The following is a 17,877-nucleotide window of genomic DNA, read 5'->3' on the forward strand; positions in this document are numbered from 1 at the left end:
AACTAAAGCAGGTAACACAAGATATTGATCTGGGTAAGTCACTGTAAGGGAGTCAGATTGCTAGTGCTAACGTCCTATGATGGCTCTAATCAAAGTCCTGACTTGACCTTCATCCAAACGAGAGAAGGCTGTCGTGGCTGTCGCTCAATACAGAACCATAAGTGGAGCTCAAACTCGTGAATTTGCAATCTATTCTTCTCTGCTAAAGACTTTAGCCTCTGTTTAGCTTTCGTTATAACGTATACAAAGTATAATATACACCAATTACAGACGTGTATTTCTGTTAGAAAAATACATATTATAACTAAAGAACATGTAAATAGAGGCACTTCAATAAGCTAAGTGTTTGCAGTTATAAGCATCACCCAACAATTCCTAGCATCCAATTTCAGTGAGCCCATCCCTCTCTACTCATAACAGAGGTTATGATGTGATTACAGAATTTAGGGGACATCAAAGCAAATGAGGACAGGTCAGGAAAAATAATGGAGCATCACTGCATCCCCTATCACTATGCTAAAACGAGAGAAATTACTTTGGTGAGGGGCGGGGGATATTCCAAAATACTTATTGAAATGGGTTAACTAGATTAAACTAATTCCCTCAGGGCACAAACAATTCCCACGTGAAATTAGTCTGAAAATCATATGACACAGTAGGATGATGATAAAAGCCAGGAGGTGCAATTTGAATAATATTTTGACCACATCCATGCAGGTGACTAATACTGTGGCCTCATTAACTGACAGTGATTTCAGTTCTCTGTGTGGCTCATATAGATCACCTTAGCTCACCAATATGAATAGTATTGATAACAAAGGTGTTGAAACAAATGAAACAGGCATTTATATATTGTCTGTGTGGTTAGTGTTTATAGAACATGGGTTCACATTCATTAATATAATATGTATTCACATACATGCACAAAACCCTTTGGGGGTGAAAGTACAGGGAAAACAAGGCATTCTGATCTATTTCACAGAAAACAATGCAGATATATTTTAAAAAGGAAAGACTTGGAGCTTAAAGCTATAAAAACAAGTTATGACTCAAATATTTTGGAAAATCAAGATTGATTTAATTTGTATTGCACCTTAATTACTGGAGAAAGACAATACTGATTTCGGAACATACAACACAATGAGCAACATGAATGACTGGTCCTTCATAGAGATGTTTTATGTGTACTTGGTGATAGGAGGCCCAAGTTTGGCAGTGAAATGAATGGTTTGCTAGAAGTATGTAATGCTGAATTAGATTGTATTAATTTCATAAAGATTTAAGTGAAAAGATGCCACAAAATCTCTCAGAATCCTACCTTCCGTATTTCATTAGGCATTCAATAGCAACAGATGCTTCTAAATACTTTGTTTTGCAAAAGTGCTCAAGTATACTTAATACTATTGTGCCGCATGTGTTCTACCTAAATGTGATGACTAAATCAATAACTAATTATAATTTTGATGAGTACAGAGATCGAAAAATACCATTGATGTGTCATGGCTGCCAATGGGTTAATTAACATGTGACTGGCATACTATGGTGTCTTGAAACATTACTTTTCCCAACCCCAGATACATCATAAAAACCAAAAAACACATGGATAGCCAATGGTATTATTCATAAAGCCCCAGGTTAGTTTATTTTGCTTCTCTCTGTCAGGAGGAGCATAATGCCTGACTTTGGCACACCTGGCGGATCAGTTAGGCTCCAAATCAGCCTCTTGCATTAGAATATTTCTCCAAGTGCCAAGCAGGAATCCTAGGCTGAAGGCGTTGTACCGAAAGCAATGGTTTTGTGTGAATCACATTCCTTGCGCACACGGTTTCCATGACCAGTAAAGTTCTGCACACCCACGGCTCTGCCCATGCGTTCGATACAGTTTGGAGCACCCAGGACAAAACACGCTCATGTGAGAAGGGTGTGCCCTGGCAAACTTTTAATAAATGGACGGTTAGATACGTAAAAAGTTCTCTTTCTTGATTCTTGGTGCTCACAGATCATTGAGGAATCCCTTCTCTGAGCAGCACAAAACAAGAAGAGCTGGTTGACAAAACATTTTCGTTACAAAGGTGTGTCAACCCTGAGCTTGGAATTAAGAAGTTAAAATCTGTGATTTATATATATATATATAGATATAAAAATAGATGATCATACTAAGACTAAAAAAGTGAAAGAAATCTCCATGTCAATACTATATATTTGTTTTTGTCTTGACTTTTTTTTGTTGTTGTGAGTTATTTTGTAAGAGAATGCCCTTGTGATGCAGAAACCAACTGACACAAAGCAAATAGTTAAAAATGAAAACTCACTTATGGATCTAATTGTTTATCGGTTCATTAAAGGAACTCTTCTTTTGGGAGGGTAATGAGCACGGGGCAGAGACATCTAATTCACGTCAAGCCTGTGGCTAAAGCAAAGCAATTGTATGGTTGAAGATTATTTTCATTTCAGACCCTTGAGGAGGATGAATTCATGAGGGTGTCCACTAGTAACCGGAGATGAAGGGAAAAATCTGTGCCAATTGGATGCAGTGGTCAGACGTTAAGAGAATTAAGGAAAATGGTGCCATTACTGAAATTGAAATCGGGCAGGGTGAGATAGAGGTGCTGAGTTGTAGCACGTTTTACTCTCAGATTAAAGATGGAATTCTAAATTTCCTATCAGTACCTCTGAATCAGCTTGGCATTGTATGGTTAGCATGCAAGACCTCCAAGACAACAGTGTATTTTCACTGCATTAAAATCAAACCCCTGCATGAGCATTTTGTAAACCCGATTTGTCACAGAAAAGCTTACACTGGGAGTTGGCTGGCAATGCCGAACTTACAGCCTTACAGCTCTTTTATTTTTCTCGTTTGCTTCTTTGTTGAAAATGCAGTTGTCTTGGAGTTCGGCCTGATTTTGCAAGGAAAATTATTTTCTTCCTATTTTTTTTAAATGGGGAAAAAAATAAAAAACTCACAACGTGAGATTCCTTCACTTCTGCAGCATAAAAGCAAATGAAGGTAAGAAAATCTCCTGGTACGAAAGATTTGAGTAAGAATTCTCTAGAATAAACAAGTTTCCCACAGATGATAGCTGAAGGAAAGAGGAAGCAGTCCAGTCTGGCACCCAGTACTCTTTGGGAAAACAAAAAGGGAGGCATAGTGCAGTACTGCTCTCTTCTCATAGAAAACGGTAAGCTTTTGTGGCATGGTCCATTGTCCAAGAGTGTAAGAAAAGAAGTGAGTTGGCCGTTCAAATAGCTAAAATGCAGTTTCATCTGACCAAAATCCCAGGATTATCTGCACAGTCTCTGCCACGCCAGGGCGATGCAGACGAGAGATCCTGAGAGGAGCGAGTGTCCCAGCTGGGCTGCAGAAGAGTCTACTTCTCTCCTATCAGGATCCACTGCCGGGGCCTCTGTGGTAACAAACTCAAACTCCGTAGGACACACATCATCCATACACCCACTGCCACTCCCCGAGCCGCTGGATTCATCACCTGGTGCAGACAGATTGAAAAGGAGAGTTAGACCTCGTCTAGCAAAGAGTGGGGCACACGTGAGATTTGGGCATGGAGGTGGCAGGGGACATCTCCCCACCCAAGGGTCCTGCACTCCACTCCACCCCCAAGGGTTTGTTTATAATGGGTAGGTTTGTGATGTGTGGGTGGACTGTATCTAAATAGACATCTGGGCTTCCCTGGTGGCGCAGTGGTTGGGAGTCCGCCTGCTGATGCAGGGGACGCGGGTTCGTGCCCCGGTCAGGGAAGATCCCACATGCCGCGGAGCGGCTGGGCCCGTGAGCCATGGCCGCTGAGCCTGCGCGTCCGGAGCCTGTGCTCCGCAACGGGAGAGGCCACAACAGTGAGAGGCCTGCGTACCGCAAAAATAAATAAATAAATAGATAGACATCTGAAACACAGCGCTTAATTTTAATTTTTTTATTTTTGGCCGCACCGCGAGGCATGTGGGATCTTGGTTCCCCAACCAGGGATGGAACCTGTGCCCTGTGCCGTGGAAGTGCAGAGTCTTAATCAGTGGACTACCAGGGAAGTCCCTGAAACATAGTGTGAATAGAGACGTCTGTGTCTGTACTGCTGACCAAGCTGGACATATTTAATGTGTAGCTCTTTACAGAAGAGGTTTGCGATTCTGTGCTTGAAACCAATGCCCAGGTGTCCACTTAGTATGCTGTCTTAGCCTGGCATCGTCCCTGCCTGCCTCATATGCCTTCTGGGCCTTCTCTATTCCCACTTCTGACTGCTTGGTTCCTTCATGTTTCTTAAGTGCTTTATCTCAGATCTGGGTCCAGTTAAGTCTCCATCCATTACTAGCTACGTAAAAGCACTTATCACCATTTGCAACTCTATTATTTACTTTCTTGTTCCCTCCGTGAGAATGTATACTTTTTGGGGGAGAGCAGACACGCTGTGCCTACTGTCCATTTCTGTATCCCCATTGGCTTTAATGGCCCCTGGCATATAGCAGGTTCACAATAAATACTTATTGAATAATTAAATATGCCTTGGGCAGTTTCTTCAACTTCTTTCAGTCTCCCCAACTCCATAGCTACTGGCAATAACAGTCACCTTGTTGAAGATACGTGAAAACTCCCTGATAAAATGTGTGAGGGCACCAGACCCAGTGTGTGCAATGATGCCTGACGGCAGAAATGTGGTTCCTACAGCAAAGACGACCTAGATTTTAACCTGCTGTCTTTTATTTAAATGAATTAGGGCAAGCCAGTTAGTCTCACTGGGCTCTGTGTGTTCACCTGTAAAAATGAGAATAATCATATCTATTTCACTGAATTGTTATAGGGTATAAGTGAGATAATGTTCCTAGAAGGGCTTAGGAACCTGTACACCTGGTAAGGACGTTTGCTATTTCCCCTCCTTGCTCAATGAGTCCATTCAATAGCCCTAAATGCCTCCCTGCTGGCCTGAAATGGTGATGTGCATGCTGAGCTGCTCCGAAAGACTGGCACCATCTTGGCTGCTAGAAGCTACTTAAGCAAAGCCAGGTAATGCAGGGACCTTCCAATGTCCTCCCAATAGGCACGGCTCAACTCAGTGCAATTTTTTAAAAAATGTGACATCTAAATACCACATAAGATCACTTGAATATACTATACCAGGTTCTTAACATTTTCTCTAATTTATCTTTAGTGGCCTTGCAAGGGGGAAAGTGCCCATTAATTAAATTCAGAGATATCACAATTGCTAAGGGAATTATATTAAACACTGGTATTATGAACAAGAAGTAATATAACCTTTACAAAGATATTACTAAGGTGATTTAGAATATTAAAAATGTGGTAAGCAAATAATGACAAGAGAATCTAGTTGAGAAAAATAACAGCCCCATCTCTTTCTGAAAGGAATCACAAATGCAGGTATTTAAGGGGCGATTTTTTTATGTCGAAAGCAATAAGGGTGAGGATGACTATCAGATGTGATATGGTTTATACGACAGACACTATCCTAATGTAGGAAGCCAAGTTCGGCGCTGGGGTTAGAGCAAAGTGATGGTCTTAAGTGTGGCTGATTTCTATTTTCTTTTTAGGGGAAATGGAGCAAGATCTCTCCTCGAGGACATTCCCTAAACTTTGCAGATTGACATGTATACAACCTCTTTAGGTCAGAGAGGAGAGAGAACCAAGGCCAATATCAACGAATTCTTATGTATCTTGAATTATTTATTCCAATAGTCATTCTCTAGGTAATAAAGCATTTTATTATATTAGATAGATAAGACAGAAAAGATAAATTGAGAGGAGTGAAGCTAAGGAATGAGCAGGGGAGAAGCAGCAAAGGCTAAAACCTCGTGTAATTTTCTCTTCTGAAGAGGGGAGGAGAGGTTTAGTAAAGAGGAAGAGAAATAATGGGAGGACTTGAGAAGGTTTACAGCAAGTCTATCAGGTTGGCAATTATCCTGCACTTAGAAAGTTAATTTTCAAGTTATTTAAAAGGGAATTTAAGCATGAAAAATTTTCTGCAGGGGACAACTCAGTAGAATGATGGTTAAGACTCAGATGACTTCATGTCTTCCATCTGTAACTTGTTTCTTTCTATCTCATTAATTCAAGCACACAAGCATCATCTTTTGCTTCAGTGACCAAATTACAGAATCACTGGCAACTCCACATCTTAAGTTCAAGAAATCTTTTCCTGAGAACTCTCTCTAGAAGAATATATATATATATATATATATATATATATATATGTACAATACATAAGAATATATATATTCTTCTAGAGAATATATTCTTTTATACTATATAAAACAACAAAACAAAACAAAACTTGCCTTTATGCATCTAGAAACCACATAGACAAAACCCAAATATAGTTAGTTTCATCTGATGTGCATTCAGTAGTCTTTCAAATCACTTCTGATATTTTGTGATCTTTAATAAAATAGTCATGTGTAATATTACTTCAGCATTTTACTATTTTTCTCAAGATTTCAGATACAAATGTCAGTGGGTCGTGTATGTGCATGATGGGAGAAGGAGAAAGAGCTGATGCAGTTGATTCCATGGCACACGAGGTAGTATCTTAGCTCCTTTACACACAGCCTCAAATCAACCTCCCAACAGTCCTTATTCAGGAATGCTTCCCATCCTACAGAAGAAGAACCTGAGACTCAAGAGATAATTTGCTCAAGACCTCAGTTCTTAAGTGATACAACAGGGATCCCTTCCCAGTCCTGTCTGAGTGAGCAATCTTGAGAATATTCTTCCCTTGGTGGTTGGGAGGAGGGATGGGAGTTTGAGGGAGAGACATAAATGCTGATGGGGAAAGGAGAAAGGGAAAACATTACTTTGCTGCCTTATCATTAATGTATCAACTGGCAGACAAAACTCAGTTTTAGCTTTAGTATAGTTCAATGTCAGCCACTGAAGCCATTCCTTAAGAGCAGTTATGATTTTCATAGTATCCTAAGTTCTGCAGAGCAGAACTCTCTGCCCCAAGGACTATAAATAGCTTTGCAGATGGGGTAAGAATGACACAGAAGAGCCAAGGTGCACACTGCTCTTAAAGAAACATTACAATAAACTTATTTATGAAACAGAAACAGACTCACAGACTTAGAGAATGAACTTATGGTTATGGGGGGTGGGCTGGGAAGGGGTGGGGGGAGGGATAGTTAGGGAGTTTGGGATTGACACGTACACACTGCTATATTTTAAATGGATAACCAACAAGGACCTAATGTATAGCGCAGGGAACTCTGCCCAATACTCTAATGACCTATATGGGAAAAGAATTTGAAAAAGAATAGATACATGTATATGTATAACTGAATCACTTTGCTGTACACCTGAAACTAACAGCATTATTAATCAACTATACTCCAATATAAAATAAAAAGTAAAAAAATTCTTTCTTTAAACAAAAGACAAATTGTGGTATAATCATCTATAATGGTTTTCACTCTGGAGGTGACAGGTGCTGGTAAAGGCTTTCTTACTCGTGTCCTGGAAGTTGACGTCATTGCCGTTATACGCGTTCTTCAGTTTGTTGGTCATCACACGGAGAGCCATGATCTGCTGCCTGATGAACGTGTCGGGCCGCGTGATGTCCACATCCACCTCGGGGTTGTTGATCTGGTTGGTCAGCCCATCGTTCATGATCTCAGGCAAGTATCTGCCGGGCAGAGAGGGAGGACAGGGTAGGGTGAAGCAGGAGCGATCTGGAAACCAGATTCTGCCACGTTGTTTCTAAAAGTGAGCCCAAACTTTGGCAAAACTCGGGCTCGGTGCCTGGAAGAAAGGCCAAACGGTGAAAACAAGGCATACGTCTTCCCAGAGGGAGATGTGGCAGTCCTCCTGCTCTTCTCACAAGGCTCTCGCACCTTTGGCTTCTTTTCCCATTTCTGGCGCCCTTTATTGAAGTGTTGGGGTGCAGACTGCTACAGCAGCCTCAAATGGACTTCCTTGTCCTCATCTTTCCATTCTAGCACAACCTTCACAAGCTGTCTGGTTAACCTTCATAAAATATTGCTTTCATCATGTCACTCTTCTGTTTAAAACTTGATGATAGTAGCTAATGTTTACGGGGTGCTTACTAAATGCCGGGCACTGTGCTAAGCACTTTACACGCATTAAAAAACTTCAGTCTCCCAGCAAGTCTAGGAGGTAGGTACTATTTCAGTCCCGTTTGTATAATAGAAAACTGAGACTTAGTGAGGATAAGTAACTGTGCAAAGTCACAGAGCTAATGGATCTAACTTCAGAGCCCACGTGCCCAAACACTGCACCATATTGCCTGGTTGATCATAAGCTACAATTCACACCTTATGGCTCAGCAATCCAAGCCCACCTCCACCTCCTGTCCACTTTCTTAGGCTGCAACACTGCCTTCAAGGTACCCTCCTTGCCTGATGGAATCTTCTCCCTGGATCCATCTTATCTTTGCCGGCAAAGAACTTTCCCATTCAAGTTTTAAATATCTTTAAAGCCCCAGGTCAATCCTCACTTTCTCTTTGAGATGTTTTCCAGTTTTTAGGGATCTGCCCACTTTTTTGTAGGGCTTCCAAGTTCGGCAGGGCATTTTGGGCACTGCACAAAGTCATCTGCCGAGGGAGGGAGCTGGGGCTGAAATCCAGCCCGAGTGCCCGTGCAGGGCACCATCCACTAAAAGGGGTGCCTTTTTCTTTCCTTTTCTTCTCTTTTGTGGGAATCTTTTTTTTTTTTTTTTTTTGCAGTACGCGGGCCTCTCACTGTTGTGGCCCCTCCTATTGCGGAGCACAGGCTCTGGACGCGCAGGCTCAGCGGCCATTGCTCATGGGCCTAGCCGCTCCGCGGCATGTGGGATCTTCCCAGACCGGGGCACGAACCCGTGTCCCCTGCATCGGCAGGTGGACTCTCAACCACTGCGCCACCAGGGAAGCCTGTGGGAACCTTTTTATTTTAGAAAATTTTAGCATGCACCAGAGTAGAGACAATAGTATACTAAACCTTCATATTCCCATCTGGGCATCCTTTTCTAATTCCTACAAAGGCACTATGTTTATCTGTGTCCCGGTAAGAACCACATGGCACACTCAAAGGAGCAATAAAGAGAGTTTAAAGAAGAGACTGTTTACAAAGGTGTGAACAGGGTTGAAGGAAACCAACCAATGTCGCAAAGAACCCTGGGGCTGGCAACAGCAGAAGGGCCAGAGGGGAGGGAGCTGTTACCAGAATGCGTGAGATCTGAAACCATGGAATGCAGCGAGAAGACGCTGCAACTGCCAAACCAAGGCCCCTGAGGGAGGGAGTGGAGGGAATGATACCCTGACCTCTCTAGTCCCTCCTTCTGACCTCTGGCTGGTGCCTCCCATTGGCTGAACCCAACTGGAAGCCAACAGGAAAGGATACCCAGGTGATGCAGTCTGTAGAGGTTCTCCTGCAGGGTACAGACCAAGGTGGAGGGGTGAAGAGTGGATCTCAAAGCGAGTCAGAACATCCAGCCCAAGCATCTGATAGGCTGGAGCAGCCCTGCCTAACTGCTATCATTATCATTATTTTACTGCCTCTCTTAGTGTTGCTTGAAAGCCGAAAAAAACTTCCCTTCCTCTATTTTGTGCTTCCTATTTACATTTTCTCGTACAATATACTTATGCTTAAAATTCTTCCCCTTCCCGCAGGTTATTTTCCGATTTTCTGAAACCAAAGGCTCTATCCATCAGCCTCCAAAAGAAGAAATAGAAACACACAAAGAAACTTTTATATTTAAGCCATATTTCAGGTGTTGAAATCTTATGCATGATGTATTTGTGCATGAATAGGTTTACCATTTTATTTTATTTTGTTTTGAATTTAATTTTTTTATACAGCAGGTTCTTATTAGTTATCTATTTTATACATATTAGTGTATATATGTTAATCCCAATCTCCCAATTCATCACACCACCACTACCACCACCACCCCTTTCCCCCCTTGGTGTCCATATGTTTGTTCTCTACATCTATGTCTCTATTTATGCCTTGCATTGTTTACCCATTTTATTTATTTATTTAAAATTTATTTATTTTTGGCTGCACTGGGTCTTCGTTGCTGCGCATGGGCTTTTTTTAGTTGTGGAGAGCGGGGGCTACTCTTCCTTGCGGTGCACGGGCTTCTCATTGTGGTGGCTTCTCTTGTTGCTGAGCATGGGCTCTAGGTGTGCGGGCTTCAGTAGTTGTGGCTCACAGGCTTAGTAGTGGTGGCTTGCAGGCTCTAGAGTGCAGGGTCAGTAGTTGTGGCACACAGGTGTAATTGCTCCACGGCATGTGGGATCTTCCCCGACCGGGGCTCGAACCCATGTCCCCTGCATTGGCAGGTGGATTCTTAACCACTGCGCCACCAGGGAAGCCCGGTTTACCCATTTTAAATCAGAAGTCCCAGAATAAACTCCATGTCTTCATCCATATCTTGAATAAAATTGACTTCATGATGTATACTACATAATGAATAATACAGCACACAGAGCGCATTGCCAACTCTTTTCCACAGAACTTCACAGTATTTACTGCCCTAAAAAATGTCCTAATTGAAATGAAAGAGTCATGGAACTATATTTCTTTATTTTTGCAGTAAAGCGTGATGTTTGTGTTGCCTTTTCATATATCTGGTATACCAATAAAATTCTGTTAGATTCTGAGACTGGCTTCCTGATATAAGTTCTAAAATATGGCATTGGATTGACTGTCATTGACATTCAATTATATGTGCCTGGCTGTGTGAGCTCTACCTAATCAGTAAAGCCCATCGGAATAAAAAATACAAGGGCAGTCCAGCCTTTGCTGGCACAGGAGCTGAGAGGGGCTGAAAGGTGCCCATGGGTTCTGGTGTTGCCCTGGACCTTCTGGACAATGGTCCCTGCCACTGTACCTATGCTGAGTCAGAGGAGGGCTTTGTTTCTTTCAGCCGCTGTGTGCACGGCACAGCTAGCCGAGAGTCATTTATCAGAAGCTGACTGCGATAGCTTACATGGGAATGCCACCCTTGGGAGTCTGAGCACGCAGGAACAATACAAGACTGCCAAAGAAACCCAGCCTCGAACTGTGTCTGCTGATGCTCAGCTACTTACAATAAAACCAAGTAACAATGCACCCATGTCCTCAAGAACCTTTTCTCCTTTAATGTATTCAAAGGGGAACTTTAGGGACAATATGGAAACTTAAACCGAAAAACACAGTTGAAAAAGAAAATGGCCATTTTGTCACTCCAGGGGTACATCCTGAGGCCAAATCTGTGGATGTCCAGAGTGTAGCATGGGGGATCAATGGAAGCCCAGTTCACCAGCCCATTTATTTGTTGCCTCTCTTGTTTGATCTCTTTACATAATGCTCATAACCTGCAAGAATGGACGCATCTTTGAGCCCATAATATTCTTCCCTTTATTAGATTTTGCACCAGCTCTTTGGCTTGAGGGCATTCTATTTTTGCACCATCATAATCTGGGAGACATGGAGAGGGAGGAGAATCTTGCTACAGAGAGTCCAGGTTCTGAGGTGGGCTGCATATTTACATGGGGCAGGGAGAACCCAGAAATGAGGACAAATTGGAGGGGTGTCACTGTTTGTCAACACCTCATGCTGTGGTGTGGAAAGTGAGTGGAATCCGGGAATAGTCAAGCATAGCTTCTCCATTTTGGTTATCTTCTATTTTGTAAGACCATGTGTAGGGTCTAAATCTTCAGCAGTTTTGCAGAATTATTTATCTTCACATCTGCTATGGTGTGCACATTTGTGTTCTCCCAAAATCTACATGTTGGAAAACTGATGCCCAAGGTGATAGTATTAGAAGGCTTGGCATTTGATCAAGAGGGCTCTGTGCTCATGATTGGGACTAGAACCTTTATAAAGGACGCTGCACAGGGCTTTCCAGCCCCTTCTGCCTGGTGAGGATACAACGAGAAGCCTTCAACCCAGAAGGAGTCCTGGTGGAGGAAATTTCTGTGGAGCTTGCTATGAGTGATGAGTGGCCGGGCCAGCACAGCAGGCATTCCCGACCCAGGGCACTACCATCAATGGGCTCAGAATCAATGGAGCGTAGAGAAATTGGAACTCTTCTGCATGGCTAGAGGGGATGTAAAATGGTGCAGCGCTTTGGAAAACAGTATGGCAGTTCTTCAAAAACGTAAAAATAGAATTATCATATGATTCAGCAATTCCACTTCTGGATATATATCTAATAGAATTGAAAGCAAGGACTCAAACAGATATTTGTACACCCATGTTGACAGCAGCATTATTTACAACAGCCAGAAGGTGGAAGCAACCCAAGTATCTTCTGACAGATGAATAGATAAACAAATGTGGTCTATACATATAATCACTCAGCCTTGACAAGGAAGGACATTCTGACACATGTTGACATCGATGAATCTTAAAGACATCATGCTAAGTGAAGTAAGCCAATCACAGAGGGACGTATGTTGTATAATTTCACTTATGTAAGGTACTTGAAATAGTCAAATTCATAGAGACAGAAAGTAGAATGGTGGCTGACAGGGCTGGTGGGAGGGAGGTGTAGGGGGTTATTGTTAATGGGTGTAGAGTTTCAGTTAAGGAAGATAAAAATGTTTGCGGATGGATGGTGGTGATGACTGCACAACCATGTGAATGTACTGAATGCCACTCAACTGTACACTTAAAAAATGGCTGAAATGGTAAAATTTATGTTGTGTATGTTTTACCACAGTTTAAAAAAAATCTAAGTTTTAAGTACAGTTTTCTAAAGTTCTTGACGTATATTACTTTTTCCCTCTCCATTTGTTCCTGACTGCAAAGTGGAATTATTCAAAACATACTGTGACTTTATGTATTAAGTGGATTTATAAATTCTCAAAGACTTTTGAGCTGGAGTTGTCTGTGGCATTGGGTACTTCAAAGAGATGTGACACCAAGACATGGTCAAAGGCACAGAGGTTGACCCAGGGCACCTGAGATCTCTTTGGGACCCAGCAGTGTAATCATGGGCAAGACACTTAGCTACTATATATATATATATATATATATATATATATATATATATGTAGTATAAAATACTATATATATAAATAATATATAATACTATAAAATACTATAATATAAAATACTATATATATAAACTATATATATACTTATATATATATAAGTACTATAAGTACTATATATATAAGTATATATATATATAGTATAAAATACTATATATATAATAATATATATATTATTATATATATATACTTATATAAATATAAGTATATATATAAATATAAAAATAATTATATAAGCGATATAATTCTATACACTACTATATATATATAGTAGTATATAGAATTATATCGCTTATATAATTATTTTTATATTTATATGGATAATTCTTACCTTATTTGTTTCATAAGCTGCCATATTAAGTGAAAGTATATGAAAATGCTTGACAAATATAATACACTATGCAATTGCAATGCATTCTTATAAAATTAAGTTGTGAACATGGCTCCCTCAAAGCCAAACTTGTTTCTTAGGAGGGTTGATGGCAGCAGAATTCTGAGCTTTAAAGCCTGGATTCATGGACAGAAGAATGATTTGCTGTGGCTTTCTTCCCATCTGGAAGATGCGTGTCATGAAATGGTTTGGAACTCTTGGAGGACGCACAGCTCGTTGGTTGCGCTAGTGAACAGAAGGTAAATTCTTTGATGTGGGTTCTGAGCTCATTGGCAGGAGCTGCCCAAACCATCCTTTCTTGGTAGAATTGGAGTCAGCAAACTCCAGGGTGGGTGGGAAAGAAGACCCACAAGCCAGTCCTCAGGGCCGCCGAGCTGTCGACAGCAACATGCCTCTTTCCTCCCATCTGTAGCCACACTTTTCATCACTTCCAGGAGGTGCATGCAGCGTCCCTCTCCCCCAGGACAGTCAGCCTTCGTGGGGTCTTCCCTCCTAAGCATCCCAGAGAAGGGAAGTGGGCTTTCAGCATTGTCACCTTGGACAGTTGCCAGTTTTCTTCCCAGACAGACTTCCCACTTGCCCCAGGTGTTTGTCTGGCTGGTTATACATCAAGTATTTTACAGTTCTCTCAAATGCAGCTGGAGTGCTTTGGGACATACCCCGCAATCAGACTACGACAGTAATGCCCTGCCGGATCTGTCACGTCACTGCCTCTGACAGATTTCTCATCACCACGCACCATTTTGCCTTCTGCCAGCTGCTCAAATGTAGCCACTCATGACTTCCTAGTTTCTTTGCTTAGTCAATCTACTCAGTGGCTGTTGAGAGCGACTGACCTATTTTCTAGATTTTTCTACTTTTCCTATTTCTTACAATTTATTGTATTTACCTCCTGGCCTCAGGAAGGATTTCCTTGGGGCACACAGTTATTTCTGTGAGGATCAGGTGACTTAAAAGACAGCAGAGGTTCCCAGCAAAAGCTATGTTTCCAATGGATCCAATTAATCCTTGTCTCTCAGCCGGCATCTTGATGGGCTCCTTCTAGAAAGCATCTTAAAGAAAGGACACAGTGGTGGCTAAACACTAGTTGACAAGGAGCAAAGCAGAAAGCTCTTTTACCAGTTTTATGGGAGAGGAGGAGGAGCCTGGATATAACAGACTAAAGAAACCCTGAAGACACTGAGATTCGTGTATGTTCTATCATGAGATCCACGTGCTACAGGGACTTGCCTCAGACTGGCTTTCATTGCATTTCTCCTGCCCCACCCCATCGACTGCCATACTCCCCTTTCCATTTTAACTCCTATGAGCTTAGAGAAAGGATCCCCATAAAGAGAACACAATCCTCAAGGAGGTTACAGATGATGTTATTCAACACGGTTACGTCCTCAGAAGCAAGACTCTGCTTCCCTAGGAACAAAAAGGTAAGAGCCTGTGTGAACATCCTAAGGGCTTTAGTTTTTCTTCTGCTGCTGCCTGACAGTGCTTTACCCTCTACATGCTAATCATATAAAGTTTTATTTCCTTCTGAGCCTATGCTTGCCTGCTGCCATCAGATCATTCTCTAGCTCCTGTGCAGGCAGCTCATTCTGGTCACTGGCTGCCCAGAATGCCCTTCTCAGGGGGTGACAGATGACTCTGATGTCCTCCAAGGGGCTCTAGGTTCACCCTGGGAGCTTTAGGAGGCCTATATTTGTAACCAGTCCCACGACTCTTTAATTTTTTTCCCTTTGGCTGTCTAGATTATTATTGATTTTCCTCCCTTACTTCTTAGCTTCCTTTCACCTTCTGTTTGCCTGAGTTAAGTCGGAGTGTTGCTGAGTCTCATTTCTCCCTCAGACGTTGCTTAGGTAAGTGAGAAATGGAAGGAGGAGAAGTTCCGCTCGTCAGCTTACTTTCCTGCTGGTCATTGACGATGCACCTGAGGCTGCTTTTCTTGAGTGACAGACACTGGCCTGAATTCTTTATTAGCTATTCTGATAAAGTAGGATGTGGATGTGAGTACTATCTGCTATAGACGGAATCTTTGTGTCCCGCCGAGAGCCATAGGTTGAAGCCCTAACCCTCAATGTGATGGTACTCAGAAGTGGGGTAGTGGGGAGGTAATTAGGTTTAGATGAGGTCGTGAAGGTGGACCCCCTATGATGGGATTAGTGCCCTTATAAGAAGAAGAGACCAGAGCCCTCTCTCTCTGCCATGTGAGGGCACAGAAAGAAAGCGGCCATCCACAAGGTTGGAAGAGGGCTCTCACTAGAACCCAACCCTGTTGACTTCTAGCCTCCAGACTATGAGAAAAGAAATTTCTGTTTAAGCCTCCCAATCTACAGTATTTTTGTTATAGCAACCTGAGCTAAGATACTAATTGAATCCAGTAATGACCGGATCCATCCTTGGCTCACAAAGGCATCTCACTAGAGACCAGAGGTTTGTGTGGACAATATCCTGTCTCATGAAAGCTGTGCTGCATTTCCAATTTAATATTCCCTCTTGATGAAGCTTAAGCAATTCATTGTTGAGATGACTTCAACCTGGCCTGGGCTCTGGCTATCTTTAGTGGGTGATGTTACAAATGAACCATGTGACCTTCCCAACCCAGTTGCTGTTGTTGTTTTTCATATAAGAAAAACCCCATTAAGGGAAACATCAAGGGTTTCCTTGGAGGCAAAGAGAAAACAGCAAATTGTAACATGCTCCCTGAGGCTTGCACCTGAACTGAAAAAGGGAACATCTTACATATTAATAGTAACTTAAAGTAGGGCTACCAGATGAAATACAGGACAGCCAGTGAAATCTGAATTTCAGATAAACAATGAATCCTTTTTTGAGTGTAAGTGTGTTCCACTTGGTGCCTGCTGTTTTTAACGTGCTAAATCTGGCAACTCTGCCTTAGAGCCTCGCTACTCAAACGGCGGTCCCTGGACCAGCAACATCTGCATCTCCTTCAAGCTTGTTAGAAATGCAGAATCTCAGGCCCACCGCAGACTTCCTGAATCAGAGTCTGCATTTTTAACAAGATCTCCCAGATTTTAGCCTGTACACTTGAGAAGCACTGCTTTAGAGTTTACCACCTATTCTCACAGACATTATTGCACTGGTCTTTAAATTGTCCCAGTGGTTGGCAAGGGAAGGAGAAGAAGGGAAGGGCCTCTGCTGACCACCTGGTCTTGTTGTCAAATGGAGATTTAGGTACTGACAGGGTCATCGGTGCACCCACAATTTCCTCCCCTCAGAGGGCACAGTCTCTTCCTTTTACCTCACCTCCTGTTTCCAGACCTGCTCCGCTACTGAAGCAGAGTGAGACCTGCCAGAGATGGGCAAAGGTGGGAGCAGGGGATGAAGGTGGGTTTATGTTCTGGGGGAACGATTACTCACATACCCTTGACCGTCATCTCAACACAGCAGCTTTCACCCTGTGGGTACCACAGCAGCCGCATCTGTGTGCATCCTGTTTTGTTTCAAGTCATCATTAATCTCAACGGGTGATATTCATTTACTAACACCTATTTGGGAAAGTAATACATACTGGAGTAAAGGGACATATCCACTGTAGGAGTCATTTTGATTTCAGAAATGTTAACATGTGAAATAGGCATGCTTCTGAATCAAGGAAGTATGGTAGAGAGCTTGGAGCTGCACGCAGAAAACAATCAGGAGAAATATGAATAATGACAGACAAGTCTGAGCAAATACTTAGATAGGATAAAAGGGCTGCGAAGACTGGCTGAAGGAATCAGATGGATAAAATACAAAGAAAGGAAGAAATGTCTGAGTGACCGGCAGCCTCATCCCTGTTTTAAAACAGCCTTGAGTTTTAAAACGCCAATCTCTATCAATGCTAATAGACATCACTGTTCCATATCTATAAACACTTGATAGATTTTTTTGTTTTTAAATAAAGGTTCTGGTTCTTTTCTTTCACAGGGTGACAAGAATAACCTTTCTTTCTTTTTCACAAGCATTCCTAAACATTTAAGAAGGCCTATCATCTGAAAGGCCATACTTCAAAAATAGGGAAAAAATAGGTTGCCTGTGTTACAAACGGATTTTTTAACTTGCAAAATAGTTCAGTGGAATTTTTTTTTAATGAAAACTTCTCTTGTGTGTTCCTCGATCAATTAATATTTGGATGAGAAGAAAGCTTCAATTAAATTTAATCTAACAAATCCTTATTGGTTATCTACTTACAATGTTATTAAATATAAAGTTATAGGGCTTCACTGGTGGTGCAGTGGTTGGGAATCCGCCTGCCAATGCAGGGGACATGGGTTCGAGCCCTGGTCCAGGAAGATCTCACGTGCTGTGGAGCAACTAAGCCTGTACGCCACAACTACTGAGCCTGCGCTCTAGAGCCCCCGAGCCACAACTACTGAAGCCTGTGCGCCTAGAGCCCGTGCTCCACAACAAGAGAAGCCACCACAATGAGAAGCCCGTGCACCACAACGAAGACCCAATGCAGCCAAAAATAATAGATAAATAAATAAATAAAGTTA

General features: G+C 42.1%; 1 protein-coding gene across 2 annotated transcripts in view; it reads right to left on the reverse strand.

Annotated features, from left to right (window-relative positions):
* Positions 1–3,282: 3,282 nt before the first annotated feature.
* GPC6 (glypican 6) overlaps positions 3,283–17,877 on the reverse strand; it is a gene marked incomplete at both ends in the record, with an annotated part of 1,094,878 nt that continues 1,080,283 nt past the window's right edge. For both annotated transcript variants that reach the window (XM_079722019.1, XM_079722018.1), the window contains 2 exons: positions 3,283–3,485; positions 7,462–7,637. In XM_079722019.1, the coding sequence (XP_079578145.1) occupies positions 3,283–3,485; positions 7,462–7,637 (379 nt within the window). The remainder of the gene's footprint in view (positions 3,486–7,461; positions 7,638–17,877) is intronic.

This window comes from Hyperoodon ampullatus (assembly GCF_949752795.1).
Source record: "Hyperoodon ampullatus genome assembly, chromosome: 16".
Lineage (NCBI taxonomy): Eukaryota > Metazoa > Chordata > Mammalia > Artiodactyla > Ziphiidae > Hyperoodon > Hyperoodon ampullatus.